Source organism: Crotalus tigris, unplaced genomic scaffold (genome assembly GCF_016545835.1).
Source record: "Crotalus tigris isolate CLP2741 ecotype Arizona unplaced genomic scaffold, ASM1654583v1 scf7180000024450.1299024, whole genome shotgun sequence".
Lineage (NCBI taxonomy): Eukaryota > Metazoa > Chordata > Lepidosauria > Squamata > Viperidae > Crotalus > Crotalus tigris.
This window is the reverse complement of record NW_024100619.1, coordinates 891201-913499: the sequence shown is the minus strand read 5'-3', so window position 1 is coordinate 913499 and position 22299 is coordinate 891201. Positions and strand designations below refer to the sequence as shown.

Below are 22299 nucleotides of genomic sequence, written 5' to 3'. Positions count from 1 at the left end.
TCTTCTAGCCTTCCAAAGGATAGTGAAGACTTGCCCCTTTGGAAAGAAGTAATTCCTACCCATAGCATGTACCAAGAATACAGGCTGCACTGATATTTATCACATCATTTTCAGAGTCATTTTTCCCTTAAAGAAGTACTTGAAAATATATGCCATCAGTGTTATACACCCAGAAACACACATACCATTTTGTAGTGCCTCTTTATTCAGCTGGCACAAAGTCTTTCCCAAAAATGTTGAAACTTGAAATATAGACTACATACCATCGGAAGAAGTGATCAGAACAATGAGGTTTGAGGGAAACAGGGTGGAAGGAGAGGCAGAGCCTGGAGAGGAATTAGCCTGGAGTTGTTATCTAGCACCAGTTTAATGCTGAGTGTTAGCTGACTTGATTCCTATGTATAGACGTGAGCAATAAATCAGCTTAACTAGAGCTTAATGTGTGGTCTTGATTCTTCCCTTCTGATAGAGAGGGCATAATTTTCTCTCTCTCCCAACCAGAGCTTGTTTTTTTCCAAAAGCAGATCTACTACATATGCTATTGCCACGATAGTTCATTTCTTCCCAGTGTGTTGTTGTTGTTGTTGGGTTTTGTTTTGTCCTGTCTAGATTGCTTTTTGGTAAGCAAGTGTGAAGGATTGGCTTGGTTTCAGTAATCAGCAATAGTTTATCTTAGAATTACCTCTTTTGTCCTTCCATGATAGTGAAAGAAGTCTTTCAGGTTGCTTTTAACCAAGTTGTTAAGTCTAAAATCAGCTTGATTTGTGTTTGCATTTTCTGGGATGAAGGGTGGTCAGTAAAGAGAGCTTGCACATATGTACCTATGCCTGCAAAGGAAGGGGGATTAACTGAAAGATCCTGTTACCTCTGGCTTTATCTATCTATTGTTTTCAGCTTAGGCAGAGTATGTAAGAATTCCAGTAAGACACCAAAATGCTTGGTTAGATAAGTCTGTAATTAAAGTTGATATTCAACGTAAGAATAATTATTACAAACATTCCCAAGAACAGCCTGTTATGTTAGCATTGATGAGCCTGTGGTTAAAATTGCCTCATTAAAATGTGGGACACTTTCATTAGTCCATTAAAAAAATTTGATCTATTCTTGTGTACAGTTAAAAACAACAACATATATTTTGGGCATCACTTGATAACAGGCTATAATCTTATACACAATAATTAGAGCTAACAGTTCCTTTAAGCAAACAAACATTGGCTTAATTAGAAGACAAAAGTAGTTCATCCTATTGGTTTTAATGTACAATGGAATTCTTGATTTCTATGGCTATAATGACTTTAAATTTATAAAAGGATAACAGTTAACCCAAAGAATAAATATGGTGTACCGCTGAATGTTCAGACAAAACAGTAGTGTTAAAGCTTATTACCATTCCTTAATTTTCTTCCCTATATTAAATTCCATTGTAATGTTGGTAATAATGCTTACTTTAACATCAGATTTAATATTCCTTCTCAAAATATTTTATGAGAATTAATCAATCCTTGTAGAGTCCCTTGGAGGCAAGTAAGTAAACATTATTATCCATATACAATGAGAGAGTTGAAGTCATTAAGTGTGGAAATTCGATTCCTTGTTAGCATAAATTTGGAGAATATTTTCTGAAAGCATTCCCGATAGTGACAGGAAACTTATTTCACCATCTATGACTATGTGCTATTATCTGGCAGCTTTATATTTGTGCTTTGAGAATGGTGTAATAGACTCTGTGTAGGCAGTCTTTCTCAGTGTGATGAACATAGATCAGTGGTTCTCAACCTATGGTCCGCAGACCCCTAACGGGGTGAGAGGTTATCACAAGGGTCTGCGAAGGCTTGAAGAAATGAAAAAGGGTTGAGAACTACTGATCTAGAGATATATTACATCTTCCATACAAATCTTGGAAAATGTTCCAACACTTATGAGCTATAGAAGACTTCTTTCCCCATCTCTTATTTATATTTATACAAACATACATACTGTCAAACAACTCATGTAGGACTGTCAGGAAGCTGCTCCAGAGTTTTTGGATTACCACGTAGCCAAAGCTACATTTATATATACATTTTTTAAATAATTCCCCATGAGGCTTGGTGTAGGTGATGCAAAAAAATGTGAAAAGGGGGACATGAGTTTGTATGCTATGTACACTATCGCATACAAACCCTACACTATAGGAATTAACTCTACACTATAGGAATTAATTAACTCTACACTATGGGAATTAATTGATATTATTGTTGGGAATAAAAGAAAAAAAATTGTGATGCATTACAATATTACAAAATGCTGTCTATCTTTCAGCATTTACCTCCAGAATGGGAGACAGCTCACTAGCCTTCTTGCTGAAAGATTATGCCTCTTCTTCAATGCATTTACAGAGCAAACAGAATACTTTAAGTATGCTGATTTTGCAGGAATATTTTCCATAAATGAATATGTAGGATCTGTTTATTAACTTCCAGAGTGTACTCCCTCCCAATAATGCCCTATATCTTTTTAAGTATCTATGTGTAGGCGTATTTACCTTCTATAGAATTTGTCAGGGTGCCATTAACAGGTGCATCTCCTGAATATTTCTACCTGCTATTTTGTTCTTGAGCCAATCTTTCCTTTTCTGCTATCTTGGGGTTTATTTCTTTTGGTAGAAAAGACCAGAGTGCTTTCATCAGATTTTCATTAAAAATGAAAAGATGATGTTAGCTTCACTTTTGTCGTTCTGTCCTCCCCCACCCACCCCACACCTCCTTTTCTTTCCTGACCTAAAATTATAAGCTCTGCTTCTAGTGAAGCTCAGTGTTTGAGATCAAAGGAAATTTGTCAACTAGGCTAATGTTGGCACAGGGGAGACATACTGTAGATATTTTCTCTCCCACACAGCAGATGTTTCTGCAACTTTGCTCTTCGGTATGTGGAAACTGACCGGAGAAAATGCCATCTTGATCATCAAGTCAGAACATTTTTGGGGAGTAACAAAGAAAAGAGATTTAAGTTTTAATCAGAAAAGTTAATTTAGTTATAGGTATAATTTGATAAAAGTTAAGAGTTAATCAGTCTAAATCGCTCTTTTTCAAGTTTAGCCACCTAAGATATGTGGACAATGCTGGCTGAAGAATTCTGGGAGTCCACACACCTTAAAGTTACTGAGCTTGAAAACCATTGATCCAAATATTATAACATTGGGAGTGTTCAAAACAGAATGATGCTGCTCTTAATGTTGGTGATTTGAAATTCAGTTTATAGAGTTAATGAAGTCAGAAGAACTGACAGCTGATCAATTTATTCTATAGCAAGATGTACTAATTGAGAAAGTAGTAACAATTTAGAAATTTTATTCTTATTGAACTATGAAGTAAGATTCCATCAAAATAAACATTTAAGTGAATTGATCTGATAATTTTGTTTTTATTTCATTAGAGTGAAATAAAAATAAAACAACTCCTGAATTGCAAAATAACAGTTTCAATACAGAGTAAATTTAATCCTTGACTTGTTTCTAAAAAGAAACTCTAACCTGCTGCTTTATTAGAGAGCTAAGAAATAAATTTTAAAATCAGAGTGCATATTGATAGAATTAGGAAGCTGTATGGTATTTCAGAGTTGATATACTGTATATTCCAAAGTAATGATATCAAACTATTTTAAGATTTTACAGAATAGCTGCTTTTACAGAAATGAGAACAATGAAAGTTTGTGGAAAGTAACAACACAATTCTTACACTGAGAACTAAGTAATGATTATTGACTTGAACAATAATGGTTAATGGGTTTGACAGACCAGAGCTGCATCACTGAGCCAAAACCCCTTTGAGTCTGAATAATCACTCCTAAGCAATTCTGTTAAGGGATTATCATGTTCTTTCTTCAAACTGATGCACCCTAATAGGACACTAAACAGCTGAAATACTAAGCTGCATTCTTAAGGATATACATTCCATAACAGAGAAATGAAAACAAAGGTCTTCAGGAAGAGGAAGATAAAAGGGCTGAGTTGACATGAACGCAAGAATAAATTATCCAGTGTGGGGTTGTTTATTTTTGTAAGAAATGTATATCCTCTCTCTCTGCCCACCCACCCCCCTCGCCCTCCAACTTGAACAATTGCAATTCTGGGTGCTTGTGGAGATTCTCAAGCATCCATCCATGGTTGTCCCAAAGGTGCTTTTTCAAAAGGCAACTGGATTTTGTTATTCCTTGAAGACATTTCACTTCTCATCCAAGAAGCTTTTAGGGTTCTGAACTAAAGTTCAGAACTAAAGTTTTAGTTCAGAACTAAAAAGCATCTTGAACAAGGAGCGAAACATCTTCAAGGAAAAACAAAGTCCAGTTGCCTTTTGAAAAAGCACATTTGGGGCAATTCTAGGTAGTTTATTTATGAAGGAAATGAAGAAGAGGAAGAAGAAATAAAGAAAGAAATTCAATTAAAGATAAGACAAACCCTTGACAGATCATCTATTACCTTCCTCCATACAGGGATTCCCATCATCCTGGCCCCAACAGTCAAGGAAATAGGCAGGTTTTAATGTCTTTCTGTGTGATGGAGGAGAGGGATGATCTCTCCTGGATCCCATCAGATGGCATTGTCTCAAAGAAGGGACCTCAACAGTGTCCATTTTGACAGAATGAGTGAGCAGGCAAACACTACCTCAGGACAGATAGTGGTAGTGGTTTTTTTTTTTTTTCATTCTCCCATTTGATTTGTTCTTGCTTTAAGATTTATAAAAAACAAACAAACTGGTCCTAAGAGTCAAGTTCTGAACCATGTGCACAGCTACCAGAATTTGAGTTCCAGAATTTCCCACAATTGATACTTGCTGTCTTTGCTAATTCAGTTCTAGTAAAAATTGCCTTCCTATAGTGACAGCTTTGTAGAGAAGATGCAGTTATGAACAGAGTTACTCAGTGTTGTTGCCTTTATGGACTTTCAAGTAATAGCATTAAAAAAAAACACCTAACTCATTGCCAGCATTTCAAAGCACTCATGAGTCCCTCCTGCAGATGAGCCTTACTTCTTTTCTGCTTGCTGGAATAGAATAGAATAGAATAGAATAGAATAGAATAGAATAGAATAGAATAGAATAGAATAGAATAGAATAGAATAGAGCTGGAAGGGACCTTGGAGGTCTTCTAGTCCAGCCCCCCTGCTCAAGCAGGAGAACCTATACCATCTCAGACAAGTGACTGTCTAGCCTCTTTTTAAAAATGTCCAGTGATGGAGTGCCCATGATTTCTGAGGGCAAGCTGTTCCACTGGTTAATTGTCCTCACTGTCAGGAAATTTTTCCTTAATTCCAGGTTGCTTCTCTCTTTGGTCCAGTAGCCAGTGCAGCTTGTGAAGAGGTGGCGTAATATGGGTCATTCTATGGGCATACTCATGCCGATGCGTTTTGTACAGGGCCGCAGAAATGGCTGGTTAGGACATGCACATGTGGGCATGCATTCCCCCCACTCAAGCTAGCGCCTAGGGCTCTGTTTGTGCATGTTCATAGGTGCAAAAAGGAACACTAGCACGGGGGGCATACATGCCCCATTTGTGCATGCACGAATGGGTCACTAGCCGCTGTGGGGGCACACAGCTGTTCGTGCATGTGCATGGCAGCAGCATATGCCACATGCACGAAAACGGCTGCTAGTACTGCGCCAGTGGGAATGGCCCCGTTTTGCGTCGTACACACACAGTAATTTGGAAGCTGCTCTCCCCCCAGGCCGCGAGCTCAGAAAGGTTGCAGAACTCTGATGTAAAGCACATTGCAGTAATCCAGAGGAGTAATCCATTTGAATACTTATCCTATGTCTTAAGAGAACACTGATTCAAAGGAATACTTCAGGAAAAAAAATGGCGGTGTAGATTGGTGTTTTGTGTCTCTGAATAACTCCTTTGCATCTAGGTGCTCTGAATTAAGCTAGGTTCGTCTTTTGAAAGATGTCTGTAGGCTTAAAAAGATAAATACAGTATACTAAGATAGTGGCTTTCTTACAATGATGGATATAATTATGCAATTTTGTTGATAATTGGAGCTCTTGAAAACCAAGATAAAGAATGAGTTGATCCTCCCTACATAATTAAGCTTTAGTTGTTTAATAAAATGTTCCTGCAATATTCTGATTGATCTAGTAGATTAGGGAAAACTGAATTGCATAAATTGTAGGAAAAGTTGTGGCACTTAATACTTTTGTTTGTGCAGGACAAATTTTAAATGTATCCATTATTCTGTGAGGAAGAAGGGCCAATAAAAAGTGTGTGTGTGGTGTGTGTGTGTGTACATATTAAAGAGATTCGAATAAGATGCAGTTCTCAACAGTCGTATAACTGAATATGCATCTAACCAATGTTCTTTCTCTTTCTTTTCCCTAGGACTTGTGAAGTTGGGAGTTCATTGTGTAACATGTCAAAAGGTCGCTATAAAAATTGTCAACAGGGAGAAGCTCAGTGAATCGGTGCTAATGAAGGTAATTTTCCAAAGGGAAATCTGGAAAAAAAGAGAAGTAGTCAGCTCAGTGATTTTTGTTCTTTGCAAAATTAATATCTTTAATTAAATTTAACAAACATTCTTGTCAGTACTAACACTGTGCATTGCATAATAATGCCTCTACAGAGAGGAGATAGGAAACTGAAATTTAAAAAAGATAGTGTATTTCTCTGGTTTGATTAAGACCAAAAAATAACATCCAATCATCCCACAATGATTGACTGTGAAAATATTAGTTATAAAGTTATCCTTTATTGCAGGAGCAGATTCCTTTTCCTTGCTTTAGAGATCTCCTGAAATTAGGAGTTTGATTAGCTGGAAACTTTCACTGTGGCAAGACCTGATTAGATCACTCTAGTTAGTTTTAAATTTCAGCCCTCACCTCCACCCATCACAGGGAGGGACTTGGTTGGTCAATTCTCACTGGCTCAAGGTTGACTCAGCCTATACTCGGTCACTAAAATGAGGACCCATTTGGGGGAAATTTGCTGACTCTGTAAAATGCTTAGAGTGTGCTATAAAGCTCTATGAAGTGGTATATAAGTATAAGGGCTAAGTGCTATTGCTAAAAGAAATATTTTGTTGACATGTTGAATGATTCATAACCTCCATACAAGAAAGGAGGCTGAATATAAGAGCATGTGTTCATCAGTAAAATCATGCTCTACATGTGGATGCAACTGTGTGCATGAGAAAACAACTAATAACAGAACATTTGCATCTTTTTTAATGTGAAAGAATGTGTCTCTTTTAAAGCGTGCTTGCCATTTGTTGTTTCTATAAATACTATGGTGTCTGTTTAAAAATCTGTCACAGATTAGAGCAAGTTTTGGTGTTCACTCAATAGATTAACAAATTAAACATTGCAGTTTTATTTCTTGTTGGGGCTACTCTCTATAGTCCAGCTTGGGGTAGAAAGATATTTTAGTTTTGTTTTTAATGAAGGGAAGTATTCAAAACTGATTTTTCATACTTGCAGGTTAATATGGTCCAGGACATTCCAAGCTTACTCTACTTAATGGGGCAGACTAGGTCTAAGCATACTCTTGATAAAAGATGGCTTCAATATACCAGCCCATCTAGTATTGGGGAAAATAATAATTATTCAGTTTTTGGTGAACAGGAAGGAGAATTTAAATCTTTCTGCCCTGTATTGATGCAAAAGTAGTTTCTTCTTCTGAAGCTGTAATTTGCATGAACAGGAAACCTGTCTACTGGAGCTACCAAATAGTAGCTTTCAATTATTGATTGTCATTTCAAGGTTATTATGATTGTGGGGGGAGGGGGCTGAATAGGCCAAAACCCCATGTCAACTATTAAAAAGGGAATTTGGACTACAAATTTGCTGGCCGTTAAAGATCAGAACAGGTAGCCTTAAATACATTTAGGACACAATAAGGCAGTGTTTCTCAACCTTGACAATTTTAAGGCATGTGGACTTCAACTCCCAGAATTCCACAGCCAGCAATGCTGGCTGTGGAATTCTGGGAGTTGAAGTCCACATGCCTTAAAATTGTCAAGGTTGAGAAACACTGCAATAAGGTCTCATCAAATTGGACATGTCCAAAAGAAAACTTACAGCAATGACAAAAGAAACCAGGAAAGACATTGTGAGTTCTCTTTCAGGTCTTAAAGATACTTTGGCTGCTACTACTAGTCTTATTACATTTCCTGCAAATGATTGCATGTTGTTGGTATAAGTTAAAAAGCAGCAAAGGAAAATCCAGGTGAAGTGTATTTTAGTCTTCTCTTCCACCATTCTCTTTCTCTCTTTTTGCAATCATTTTTTAAATATTCTGGAAGCTGGCCTTTTTCTCTGGAATTGCTTTTCATTTGAGCTATGCAGAATAGGGAGGCATTTGCTGAAGGGTTTTGTAATCGTAACACAGTAGTATCAATGTTTCTGAGAATAATTCAGAATTGAAGCAGCTGGACTAAATTAACAGAGCTGCTGCTATATAAATAATATACAGGAAAACATGTTGGACAATGGAACTGTAATAAATGTGTCAGAAACTTATCCAAGGAATTGGATAATGGGTAGATTATTAAGGGTAGACATATGGATTTGTCTCTGATGGAAATGATTCTTAAACTTGTATCCAAAGAACTCACAACCTATATTACCAGAATGAATCTGGTGACCAATCTCTGGTCAAACAGGAGCCAGAAATAAATGTTACTAGTAATTTCATGTTCATTGGAATTGTGTCTCTGATATTAAGCTTTGTGAAAATAACCCACTCAATTATGTGTAGAACTACCATGCAAAAGACAATGGCATTTTTTCAGTTTATATTAATTCCCTAAGATTTATTGTCCAAAATGTCTGATTTTGCCCATCCAGGATTTGTTTGCTACTGCTGGCAATTGTCAAGACATTTTAGCTATAGGTAGTCCTTGACTTACAACAGTTCATTTAGTGACTGTTCAAAGTTACAACGACACTGAAAAAAGTGACTTATGACTATTTTTCACACTTACAACTGTTGCAGCATACCTGTGGTCACGTGATCAAAATTCAGATGCTTGGCAACTGACTCATATTTATGACGGTTGCAGAGTCTGGGGTCATGTGATCCCTTTTTGTTACCTTCTGACAAGCAAAGTCAACGGGGAAGCCAGATTCACTTAACAACCATGTTACTAACTTAACAACTGCAAGGATTCACTTAACAACTGGGGCAAGAAAGGTCATAAAATGGGGCAAAATTCATTTAACAAATGTTTCACTTAGCAATAGAAATTTTGGGCTCAATTGTGGTCATACGTCGAGGGCTACCTGTACTTATTTGATTTGAAATGTAGTGATTCATCATGTGGTCTCAAATATTTTTTATAAGAAAATAATTTTTGAGCCTTTCTTGAGGAAATCAATATGAGGATATATTATTTGATGTTATATTAGACAGCTGAGTTACTGGAAGTGATTGCACTAGACTGCCAATGTGTCTGCTTTTTCGTACTTCCACACTTGTGAAAATATAAAATCCACACCTTTGATTTAGTTAAAAGAACTTGGTACTTCTTTCTCTGTTTGCAAGGAGGGTTAACTAGTTTCTGAACAGAAGAGTTCCATGGGGATTTATGCCATGACAGCTATCCATTTTATATTCTCAAAAGAAGAGTTTTCATTGACATTAATGTTCTGTTGTCAATAATGATCAGCTAGATAATAATAGAATAGAATAGAATAGAATAGAATAGAATAGAATAGAATAGAATAGAATAGAATAGAATAGAATAGAAGGGACCTTGGAGGCCTTCTAGTCCAGCCCCCTGCTCAAGCAGGAGAACCTATACCATCTCAGACAAGTGACTGTCTAGCCTCTTTTTAAAAATCTCCAGTGATGGAGTGCCCATGATTTCTGGAGGCAAGCTGTTCCACTGGTTAATTGTTCTCACTGTCAGGACGTTTCTCCTTAATTCCAGGTTGCTTCTCTCTTTGATCAGTTTCCACCCATTGTTTCTTGTCCTGCCCTCTGGTGCTTTGGTGAATAACGTGCCCCCTTCTTCTTCATGGCAGCCCCTCAAATACTGGAATACTGCTATCATGTCTCACTTATTTCTTCTTTTCTTTAGACTAGCCAAACCCAAGTCCTGGAGCCGTTCTTCGTATGTTTTAGTCAGAATGCATGTTCATATGTTCGGAAGCCTTGTTGCAGGACATAAAAGCAACAGCCTTTAGTTTTTGCCTGCATTATTTAATTTTCAGAGACAAAATGCCTACAAAAGTCCATTTCGTAGTCAAGGATATTTAGAGAATCATCCTCATCTATCTGATTTTTAAAAAAAACAAAAACAAAAAACCCTATGACTATTTTCATCATTGTTTCTTGTGGTAGTGAATCATTAATACACTATTAAGTCCATTGTTATCCAAAAATACTTTTTTATTTAAGAGATCTGTCCAGGGGGATAAATAAAGTTACTTCAATCAGTGATTACAGTATATGCATCATTTTGGGTTATTTGAGTAGCCATGACTCAAAATTTGTCAAATTGCTAAGGAGACTCAAATAGCATGGCAAGATAAAAATCCCAATAACTAATCCAATGATGTTCTAACTATTTATTTAACATCTGTGTTTTACTGTTCATTTCTGCATTTCCTCTAAGACGTGAGCAAGTTTATATTTAACAACAACTATTTTTGTTATCTTTTAAGCCTTGCCTTTTATTTTAAGTTTTTAAGAAGAGACTGGATAGCCATTTGTCTGAAATGGTATAGGGTTTTCTACCCGAGCAGGGGGTTGGACTAGATGACTTGCAAGGTCCCTTCCACCTTTTTTATTATTATTATTATCGATCATCGCATAGTCAGCCAGATGTTCAGACTGGATTTGGCATTTTGTTTACCTATCGAGTCCTTACCCAGGACCTGGGATAGGCAGATGTGGATGTTTGATGGTATTACAGATATCGTCTCAGGATGGAAGCAGTTCCTAATAAGGCCGCCTTTTGCAATTGACTAATAGCGAATTTGTCAATGCCAATGGTGTTCAAGTGGTGCTCCAGTTGTTTTGGGATTGCACCCAAGGAGCCTATGACTATTGGTACTACCCTTGCTTGCTTTTGCCACAGTCTTTCTATTTCTATTTGTAGGTCTTTGTATTTTATTATCTTCTCCAGTTCTTTCTCTTCTATTCTGCTATCTCCAGGCACTGCCACGTCCACTATCCAGACTTTTTTGTCTTTCTTATGGACAATTGTTATGTTGCAGGTGCTTATTATTATTATTATTATTATTATTATTATTATTATTATTATTATTATTATTATTATTATTATTATTATTATTTCCTATTGGAAATAGAAATATTGAGTTTGAAAGCAGATGATTATCATAAAACTATAGAAAGTATTGGCATTTATCGAACAAATGAAGTGCATAAACAATGACGTATTACTTCTACAATCTTAATTTATTTTCCAACCACATATTATGTTCAGTAGGACTTTAGGATGAAAAACCTGTATTTTTGAATCCAAAGAGATAAAACAAAAATCATGTTGTGCACTCTTTCCATGCATGTATCTGGATTAATTAATTATATTAATTTTCTTAGTTCTCTTTCCCGGGGACTGTAGATCTATTGCTATCTGTAAAAGACAGGTTTGTTTGTTTTTTAAATGGATTTTAGAAGCTTGCTGACCTGTTCCTGTTGGAATATTTAAAGACATTGGTTAACTGTGTATCTTGTAAAAATAGCAGGCCCTCCTGTTCCATCCACTCTTCACTTGAAAAATATTTTGTAGAGGGGTAATTAAATAAAAAAATATGAATATGTGCTGTACCTTTCAAAAGAATATACATAAAGTATCTGTATCAGACCCATACTTTTCAGCTTTCATTGTCCTTACCCATAAGATACATCAGATAGATTGCTACGAAAACCATAAGAACATATTTATATACATACTAATGATTTTGATTCCCCCACTGTATGCCCGTTTTAAAACACAAGATCCTGCTTCTAAACAACAAGAAAAAAATGTTCAGGAGTCAGGGGTGGGTGAGTTTTTATTTATTCCATTAATTTTAATGCAATATTTCAGAGGGAATATCTATGCATCTGGAGTCTGTTAAAGTTAGAAAATAAAACTTCATTACAGTAACATCAAGTGGCTGATTTCAAATGCTCAAAGTCAGTTTGATTAAATGATAATTTGCTTTTGTGCACCACCCTCTATGATACAAGAAGAATGCTTCCTGGCGTATCTGCCAAAGCGCTGGAGGGTAAGAAAACAGGAGCATCATAATTCTTAAAGATGTCGGTGTTTTTCTCATGACTAAATGGAATCTTTTCAATAAGTGGGTGTGAAAAACATAAGAGCCTCCGTAAACAGATAGATTGAATTTTATAGTGTTGTTGGAGAAAATGCATAAGGACAGTACTTTATACATACACAGTGAACAAGAAGACTACTTCTCTAATGAATACCACAGAGTTGCACTGAAGTTCTTCTGTAGAGAGCTTGCTTACATAAAAATGGATTTATTCTGTTTAATAGGGGGAGGTGAGTCATCTAAGAAAATTATGCAGGGACAACAGTCTAATGAGAAATAGGTATCCCCCCAACTCCAATTGCACCTTTAGATGATTATATCTTGACTTACTAAGCTAAAATATAACCAGGCTTTTTGTCTATATACAGAGCATTTGAACACTTTTCCTTAACACTAAGCAATCCATCAAACAGAAATCTCTGATTAATCATAGTGTCTTGTTTGTCTAAACCAGGGAGCTAGGGGCCACCAGAGTTCATTACAGGAAATAAAATCTATCACTGCCATTTGAAATAAGAATAGTTTTAATATTATACTTAAACTCCTAAATTGGTATCTATACTAAGTAAAGCAAATTAAGAACCTCTGTTTTGAAATTACTGTAGCTTGTTTCAATCAAATTATAGTTAAAAATTACGTTGTGGAGGAGTTGGATATCATGACCTTCTATCAAAAATAGAAGTTAAAACATTTGCACTCTTCTATACGGTCATGCTGGACAAGAGCTTTAAATATATAGTTTATGGTAACATCACATTCAATTGTGTGGTTTGTAGTCTTGTCATAAACCAAGATTGTGCCTTAATAGATTGACATTTAGAGAAATAGCTAACTTTACTTTCATGATTTTAATTAAAAAAGAAAAGTAAGATTAATTGAAGTATTTAGTTTATTCATGCCAAGTCTTTTAATTTTAATGCAATTATAACATCTTTTAGTGTTAGCACTGTTGGCCCCCTTGATGCTCACATTTAGCAAAAATGTGGGCATATACATTCTAACATTTTAAAAAAGGAGGAGTAAGAAGAAAATTATCCTATCTCCCACTATTAAACTAAGATAGCATAGTCTATAAAAATGTGGATTTTTATTTTTTCCCCCAACAGAACAGAAAGCTTTGCCTACTTAATTTGTTTGTATGAACATCCTTATGTAATTCTGACAGTTTTTTTTTTTAAATCTCATTTAATTGTTTTTAAATGTAAATCTGGGTCACCCTTGAAGACCTCCTGGAAACTTCTGGAAGTTGTCAGGAATGATGGGCTAACCTCAGTATGCCCATGTAATATCTTTGCTTCACAAGCTGTACTGATTGCCAGTTTGCTTCTGAGTGGGACTCAGGGTTCTGATTTTTAGCTATAAAGCCATATAAGATATAGGGCATGGTTACTTGAGGGACTGTCTGTCTCCCACAGCATCAGCCTGGCTGATTCAGTCTGATAAAGTTGGCATGTCCCAGGTTCCTTTAAGGAAATAGTGCCAACTTATCAGGACCTGGAAGGACACCAATCCTCTTGAATGTGGTTTCCCCCAAGATCTGAACAACCCCAACCATGCTCATGTTTTAAGTGGCCTTCATTCAGGCCTTTGGTGGGGAAGAGTGGAGCCTCCTTTTAACTTAGGTAGCTTTCTTTTGTTTCCATCTGGTTTGTTATCTTACTATCTCTGCTTTCTTGTTCAGGGATACCTGAACTGATAATGTGTGCATTTGAAGTTAAATTAGAGTATGGTTTTGTAATTGCATAAAGCTTTAAAACAGGTTTAGGATTAATAGAAATTTAAGGTAGAAATAACTAGTTTAAATATATAAGCTATTTGAGGGAAATAGAGAGGGAATATTTGATGTACTGATTGAATTACTTATATATGTTTTGTTTTTGGATTTTTGATTACCCCAGCCCCACAGTGTGTCTCAAGCACTTTGTATTAATTAAAAAACCAATAAAATTTGTTTTCAAAAAATCATTTCTAAACCTCCCAGAGTTACTGGGAATCAGGGGGTATATCAGTGGGCAGGATTCAGCCAGTTCACACCAGTTCGGCAGAATCGGTAGCTAATTTTTTGTTGCCCAGGCCCAGAACAGACTTCTGGAAGCGGCATACACACAAAGAACCGGTTGTTCACATATTTGAATCCCACCACTGGGGTATATACATTTAATGAATAATAGTATCTAACCCTACTGCAGTTAAAAATGTGTTGAGTACTGTCAACACTGACTTGGTCCATCCATAAAAATTAATCTATTATTGGACAAAATGTAAACTATTGAATACAAGGATAAGATTGACATCTGGCCTTTTCCAAACTCATTTTGAGTTATATTTTTCTTGAAATAAGAATTCAGGATAGAAATTAACTTTTAATCTTTTATCTATTAGTCATCATCCATTTTTTTCTGTTACTAAAAGTAAAATTTCTGACAATAGTGTCACGATTGTTCTTTTTTCTATCCTTGTATTCATATCACCCATAATGATTCTGAACTAATGATTCTTCTGGCAGAATTGATGCATAATCAGTTAAAATAATTCTTTGATTTCTTCATTTTATGATCGTTTGTTAGTGCATATACCATAAGAAAGAGGTAGTGTTGAATCAACTTTACAGGTATGCTACTCATACCTGTTGAATTTTTCCGTTTTTTCCATTATCATCACTTATTTCCTGTTAATATACAGGTGACAATAGTTGATGTCAAGCAGTCCCTCATCTTTACATCTTATTTCACCTAGTCCAATTACATCCCACTTGATTTGTTCCAGCTCATGCTCTAGTTCTTCCAATTTTGATACATCTCAAAGAGGTCTAGCTTTCATGTGTCTATGTTTAAAGGCAGCCTGACCAACGCTAGTTCTTCTTCTTCTGCCTTCAAATTAATTTTTCCATGACTCTAGGAAGTGGTTTATCTGGCCTCCAGGCTATGAGGGATACATTGTGCAATTGCTAATGGAAGGTTGCAGACCAAAATCTATCATGCTGGGCCAATATGGATTTGGAATTGTACATCTACCAATGGTGCATGGTATATTACCTTAATGTGTGACTAATTTAGTTTCTAATATAGGGTATTCCTCTATTCACCATCTGGTAGCTTATAAAGATAAATAGGATAGATAGATGATAGATAGATAGATAGATAGATAGATAGATAGATAGATAGATAGATAGATAGATAGATAGATAGATAGATATTCTAGTTCTTCCCTGATTTATTTTCTGAACAAAGGCTTATTTTTAATGCAGCTTTGCATCTGAAGAAAACACAAATACACCCAAATAGGAAGAGTTAAGGGGTCCTGAGAGTATTGGAATCAATTTGGTTTTTGCAAACCATACTATGTAGGATAATGCAGCATAATGATCTGAAATAATAGTCCTGCAATGCAGCAATGTAGGAATCAGAAGAGAAGAAAGAAAAAAAAATCCAAAGAGACAATACTTTTTTCCCTGAACCCTTTAGAGGACTATGTATTTGGGTCAACTAAGTCCTAAAGCAGAATATTTATACTGTTTCTTCAATACACTTTCAAGTATTATTGAAAGAGAAGACAAAGCCACAGAGAAACTTGAGCAAATATTAATCAGAAAATATTTTAAATGTGATTATTATCCTCGTATTTCATTATTTTGTAAGCACTGTTTCAAAAGCCAATTTAGGAAAAGAGTTTCTCTGCCGACTTTAATTGTAGGCTGGATAAGGGTGCAAAAATTAGTTGCTGAAATTCTTTCAATGCAATGCAATTTTCAGTGTGACAGCATAGTCATTGTCTTCAGTATTTTTAATTATCAAGAAAAAGATAAGACTATCACAAGAGGGAAATTTTGAATCTGATTTGTAGAATAGTACTTTAACATAGATTGTAAGATATGTGTTGATGCATTACTGTTAAGGTTTTCAGATGGTACAGAAAGTAGCATGATCCGTCTTTATTTTTCTCCCCTCCTCCTTTTTGTAAGAGGGATGGATGTGCATATTTGTGTCTGTGTGAAGCAAATATTGAAGAGAAAATGAGGAATTTACAGAAATATTCATCACTATCAATCCCTTGTATTATACATATGTATAATAATTTCATTCTTTAGTTATATCAAATCAGTTTTTTAATAGTAAAAAAGAATCTTGGTGCTGTGATCAGTTTGTCTGAGGAAAAATGGAGAATTGGATGATTGTTAGGATGAGGTGGATTCAATCCTTAGAGCCCTGGAAACCCAGTTGGTATAAAGGCCAGACTGATCTTTAATAAAATAATGCTCACCCGTGATTTAATTGTGGATAATAGGGCAGACCTGGATTACATTACCTGGCAGAGTCAGGGAGGAGGATGTGTTCTTCTTTCTGAGATCTGAAAACAAAAGATTTGGGTTTGGCACCAGCCACAGTCTCAGAGATAAAGAGGGGAACAACCATTGTCACCTGGGAGATGCTATTAATGAGTTTTTTATGTTCTCTGAGTTTGTTTCTCTTCCTGTAGATCAGTACAGCAGAATGAGTTAGTCTTTACTTATGCCCGTATGACAAACATCTATCTATTCCCTCACAGCTATCAAGTATGGGGAGTGAAATAATTTTTGAATTGGTTTGGTAGATTGCTAAGCCAAACAATAAACTATAAAACTTAGGTGTTGCTATCTGGGATATTGTGTGCTTCTATAATCATATAGAAATCATCCTTTGTCTATCAACTGCAGGACGAAGACCTCTTTTGCACGTTTCCAACCAATACAGTCCTGAGCTTTCTTTTGCCAACTGGGCCTACAATACTTGCTGATGTTGTCGATCAATCTTGTTTTAGGTCTCTTTCGTGGATGCTTTTTATCAAGTGTGATCTATTCTATGACTGTCTTGGTCCACTGCCATCTATAATGCCTCTATAATGTACTTTGAGCCAAATACTTTGAAAAAAAAAGCTTCTGGATTTGTTGGAATTGTATTATAACTAAATCAGCTAGCTTATTTGTATTATAATATAGAATATATTAGAAAACCTGTGACCTATGGCATTGTCGTTTCAGAGATATTTCCTCACCTAACAGAGAAACAGAATAAGCTCAGGTGGGCAAAAAAAATCAGTCAGAGCAGGAGCAACTTCTGAATTCCTGCTGGCTTCCCCATTGATTTTCTTTGTAGGAAGAAAGGGCAGGGAGCGTTGGAAATTACAAATTACAATCAAGTGACCATGGCTGATTGCGGTTGTGTGGCATTGTGGCAACACTGAAGAACTACTACTTTGCCAAATTTCAATCCCTCAGGAATCATTGATCTGGGTTTGGGGTGAATTCTATAAATTAGTCCATTTGAGGTACCATGTTTCAAAAATTGTTCCCTTATGACATATCATATCAAATCGAACAGACATAAGAGTTTTAGTAGTATATAGATAGAAAGAGATTCCACTAAGAATGGAGTTTAAAACTGCTTCCCTATTCCCACTGTTTCTGCTGCAGCTCCTTATTCCTGATAGCTTTTTTCTGGCAACTTCTTCTATTTCAACCAAAGGAAATAGCAGGATGAGCGCTACTCTGCAGCTCCTTGCCCTTAAGTAGTGAGTGTGAGAGAATGATCACTTTGGAGAAGGAGGACAGAGCTAGGAAACAGCATCTCTTAGGAAATCCCAGTGAACTTGGCTGGGAGAGAAATCTGACTCCTGATCCTAAGGAAGGCCAAAGCCTTTCTCTGCTGACAGGCTTAGCCCTATCTGTGGTGGCACCTTGATACAGGTCTGGGAGTGCAATTGGATGACATCCACATTTTCTTTTTCTTATCTGGAGGATCTGTAGCATCTGGCCATGAAAGCTACTGCTCTGTTTCTGATTATAGCTCTTCTGCTATGTACGAGTGAGGAAGAGACAGAGCAAAATGCCCTGTATGGCTGCACGTTTGAAACTCTCATTTAGCATCATAGCTACTATGTAGTTTCCTCCTGGGAAATTCTGTGCCACACCATCTAAAATAGACAATATTTTTGTTTCTACTAAAATATGTGGGTACTTGGAGGAAGCAAAGAACACTGAGTCATTTATGATGAAGTTTGAGAAATGAATGTTTTTTTTCCTGTCTATGATTTGTAGCATCTAACAGAGCAGGGGTCTCCAACTCCCAGTCCATGGACCAGTAGCGGGCCATGGCATGCCAGAACTGATCCGCACAAACAAGCAAAGCCCCATCTGCGGGATGCAGGCAGCACACAAAACCATACCCCCTCTCGTCCACGGAAAAACCTCTCTCCACGGAACTGGTCCTGGATGCCCAAAAGGTTGGGGACCTCTGCATTAGAGCAGTGGTGGACTATGCAGAAAGGGGGAGGAATGTTGAGTTGCACTGGTATCCTTCCTTTTCTTTACTATTACTACAGGTAGCCCTTGACTTACGACCACAATTGAGCCCAAAATTTCTGTTGCTGAGTTTTGTCCCATTTTGAAACCTTTCTTGCCACAGTTGTTAAATGAATTGCTGCAATTGTTAAGTTAGTAACACAGTTGTTAAGTGACTCTGGCTTCTTCCATTGACTTGGCTTGTCAGAAGGTGGCAAAAGGTGATCACACGATCTGGAGATACTGCAACCATCATAAATATGAACCAGTTGCCAAGTGTTTTAATTTAAATCACATGACTATGGGGATGATGCAATGGTTGTAAGTGTGAGAAATTGTCATAAGTTACTTTTTTTCAGTGTTATTGTAACTTTGAACAATTACTAAGCAAATTGTTGTAAGTCGAGGACTACCTGTATTCTTAATGTATTTCTTTCTTTTAGTGTTTGTTGAGTAACCCTTTCATGTTGTTTCACATGGAGAGCCAGTATTGTATAGTGAATAAGGTGCTGGACTGGCACTGGAGAGATTAGGTTCCATATTTATCTACAGCCTAAGAAGCTAATTCAGTGGTTCTCAACCTTTTTAATGCCGCGACCCCCAACCGGTTGTAAGTCGAGGACTACTCAACCAGTTGTAAGTCGAGGACTACTCAACTGGTGCAACACCATTTGCAGACTGGGACTTTTGGCGGGCTCAGCAGGGCAGAAACAGCCTGGACAATTCCTATTGGCTTTTGAAAGCCAATAGAATTAGACTCTATTCAAGAGAGTCTATTCTATTGGCTTTCAAAAGCCAATAGAATAAAAGGGAGTAGCACAGCTAAGGAAAAGGGGGGGGAAATGGCGGACTGCGTTGTTTGGCGACCCCTGTGAAATGGTCGTTCGACCCCAAATGGGGTCCCGACCCACAGGTTGAGAACCACTGAGCTAATTGAATGACATTAAGACAACCCACTTTTTCAGTCAAACCTGGCTTATTAGCCACTTGCTGAGTCTTAACTTTGTGTAAGCCACTTTGGTGTAGTGGTTAAGGTGCTGAACTAGAAATGAGGGACCATGCGTTCTAGTTCCACCTTTAGCATGAAGCCAGCTAGGTGACCTTTGCTTCCTCTTCCTAGGTAAGGGTAGGGGGCAAACCACTTCTGAAATCTTATTAAGATGTTGTTGTTGTTGTTGTTAATTGCGAAGTCGTGTCCGACCCATCGCGACCCCATGGACAACGTTCCTCCAGGTCTTCCTGTCCTCTACCATCTTCTGGAGTCCATTTAAATTCACACCTACTGCTTCAGTGCTTATTAAGATAGAAGTCCCCAACTTTTTGGGCACCCGGCATCAGTTCTGTGGAGAGAGGTTTTTTCGCAGACTGGAGGGTGCGTGGTTTTGTGCACTGCCTGCATCCTGCAGATGGGGACCGGTTGCTGGCATGCTGCGGCCTGGTACTGGTCCACAGATTGGGGGTTGGGGACCCCTGCACTAAGAAAACTGTAGAGACTTGTTCAGGCAGTTAACAGGAGACAACAATGAGCTGAAGATACATGCATACAATATACATACACAGAATTCAGTCTGCAAGAAATTGTGCTAGGGATAAAGCTTGAAGTTGTATAACAGACGGCAATCTCTATCTGATGTAGGGAAACTTCATTATTGTCAGTTCCTACCTCACCCTATCAGTCTCTGCCCAGTTGCTGTAGGCATAAAATATTGTGTTGAGAAATATGTTGAATCACGATTATATTCTGATTTCTATTTATAATGCAAAAGCAACTGCTCACAATACTGAAGAGTCTTGTTAAGGGAGAAATGCATTCTTCTTTGTTCTCCTTCTGCACAGTGAGCCAGATTGTGTGAAAAGTGCTTTTATGGCGCTTTTAAGCACAATTTAACAGGATTTCTGAAAATGTTCCAGGCGAAACTGCTGTAAACTCACTCTGGTGTCATAATTCCATCCTCAAAGCTGCGAAATAATCATAAAGAAGAAAATACTACTAAAAACATTGAAATGCGCTTTGTTTAAATGCAGAATCTATCATGCTTTGTAGAAGGGTTTTCAAGCACGATAGACTTTTTCTTGTACCATGCTGCTTTTTTGTAGTTGTCTCAGATAAAGTTTGTTCATGTAAGAGTTTGATCTTGAAAACATTTGTTTTCATGCTTGCATTAGGCCACACAGTTTTGAAAGTCCCATCTATTTATTGTCTGTGTAGAATCTGAATTGCCAGATTCGCAATGTGCTTTCCTTCTGGTAAATATAGGAAAACTCAATTTCTTGTGTATGTGTGTCAGTGTCTCTAGGCCCTAGTGCATAAACCAGTAGTAAGGCTTGCAGAAATAGAGATGGACTTTGAGATGAAAATATAGTTGTCAGGTCATATATTTTCCTTAAGAAAGTTTATGAGACTAAGACTATTTTATTTGGTAATTGTGCATTACATGAGGTTGGCAGAATTACTGCAGTCTGTGCCATCATAGCAATCCACTAGAAATTAAACTGATATCCTGGCAATCCATAACAGCTCTCAGTAAATCAGTTTTCCATTGTCCTTCAGAGGAACCCCTACAGCCAAAAGGAAGCTAATAGACTTATAGAAATGTCTATTAAGCTCTAGTCTAGATATTCAGCAGTTGGGTGACTATTATGCTGCATAACAGCCTCCCTGCCCAAGTTCCTTAAGCTGAATCTTGATTAGTTTGAAGTCCTTCGTGTTTAACTGAACTAGGGGAATTTAATCTGCTTTCTCTGGGCATGGATTTTGAGGTGGTACAGGAGTTCCTGTTCTTATTGCTAATTCTCTTATTACACTATTTTTTTTCAATTGTGAATGTTTATTGTATAGTATTCTACTTTTCATTTCTTCTTTTCATGTTTTTACAAATTGAAAGTTGCTGATAGTCACTTAGCAAATTCAGTAGCCATATAAATCAAATGAATAAATACAGATACTGCTGTGTTGCATTCCTTGACTTAAAAACCAATTCCTAGATGCATACACATATCTATGTTGGAACAGTGTCCCTCATCAAGCTGATTTTCTGTGAGCAGGCCTGTATTTCAAACATGAATCACTTCCAAATAGCTAATATGGTTGTCATCTACTCTATGTTTCAGAAAATAGGCTTCTAAAAGCATTATTCTTTTGAAAAAATGTTGTTCAATCCAATCCACTTTAAATAATTCTAGGAAGAAGCAGCTGCAGGCATGTCCCATCACCAGTTAAGACCTAGATGATAGATATAGTTAGTCCTCAATTTATGACCTTAATTGAATCCAGAATTACAATTGTAAATTGTTGAAGTCATTGAGTGGGTCATGTGGTGGGACCCAATTTTACAACTTTTTTTTTAAAAAAAAACAAAACAAAACCATGGGGGTTAAGCAAATCCATTTTACCCAATGCCATTTTTTCCAGAAACTAAAAGTAAAAGCCAAAAACTGGCAAAAAAACCATCAAAAATTGTGGTCAGGTGACCACGAGAAACTTCAAACAGCTGTAAAGGTGAGCTGGTTGCCAAGTACCCAAAATATCATTTTGTGAACATGGGTTTGTGTGCAGCCATCACAACTTTGAAATCATGTCCTATGTAGCTTTGGGGAAGTGTCTAACTTAGAATGGTCAGTAAATGACCATTTGTAAGTCAAGGGCTACCTGTGGATCAAGAAAAAAAGCCAACTTTCAGTCATCCTCTATTGATGAAAGACTTAACAGTTGATTTAAATTATAGT

General features: G+C 36.9%; 1 protein-coding gene across 14 annotated transcripts in view; it reads left to right on the top strand.

Annotated features, from left to right (window-relative positions):
* The window catches only part of BRSK2 (BR serine/threonine kinase 2), a 255960-nt gene that overhangs the window by 36368 nt on the left and 197293 nt on the right, over positions 1-22299 (top strand). For all 14 annotated transcript variants that reach the window (XM_039332151.1, XM_039332150.1, XM_039332144.1 and 11 more), the window contains exon 2: positions 6352-6446. In XM_039332151.1, coding sequence (XP_039188085.1) covers positions 6352-6446 — 95 coding nt within the window. The remainder of the gene's footprint in view (positions 1-6351; positions 6447-22299) is intronic.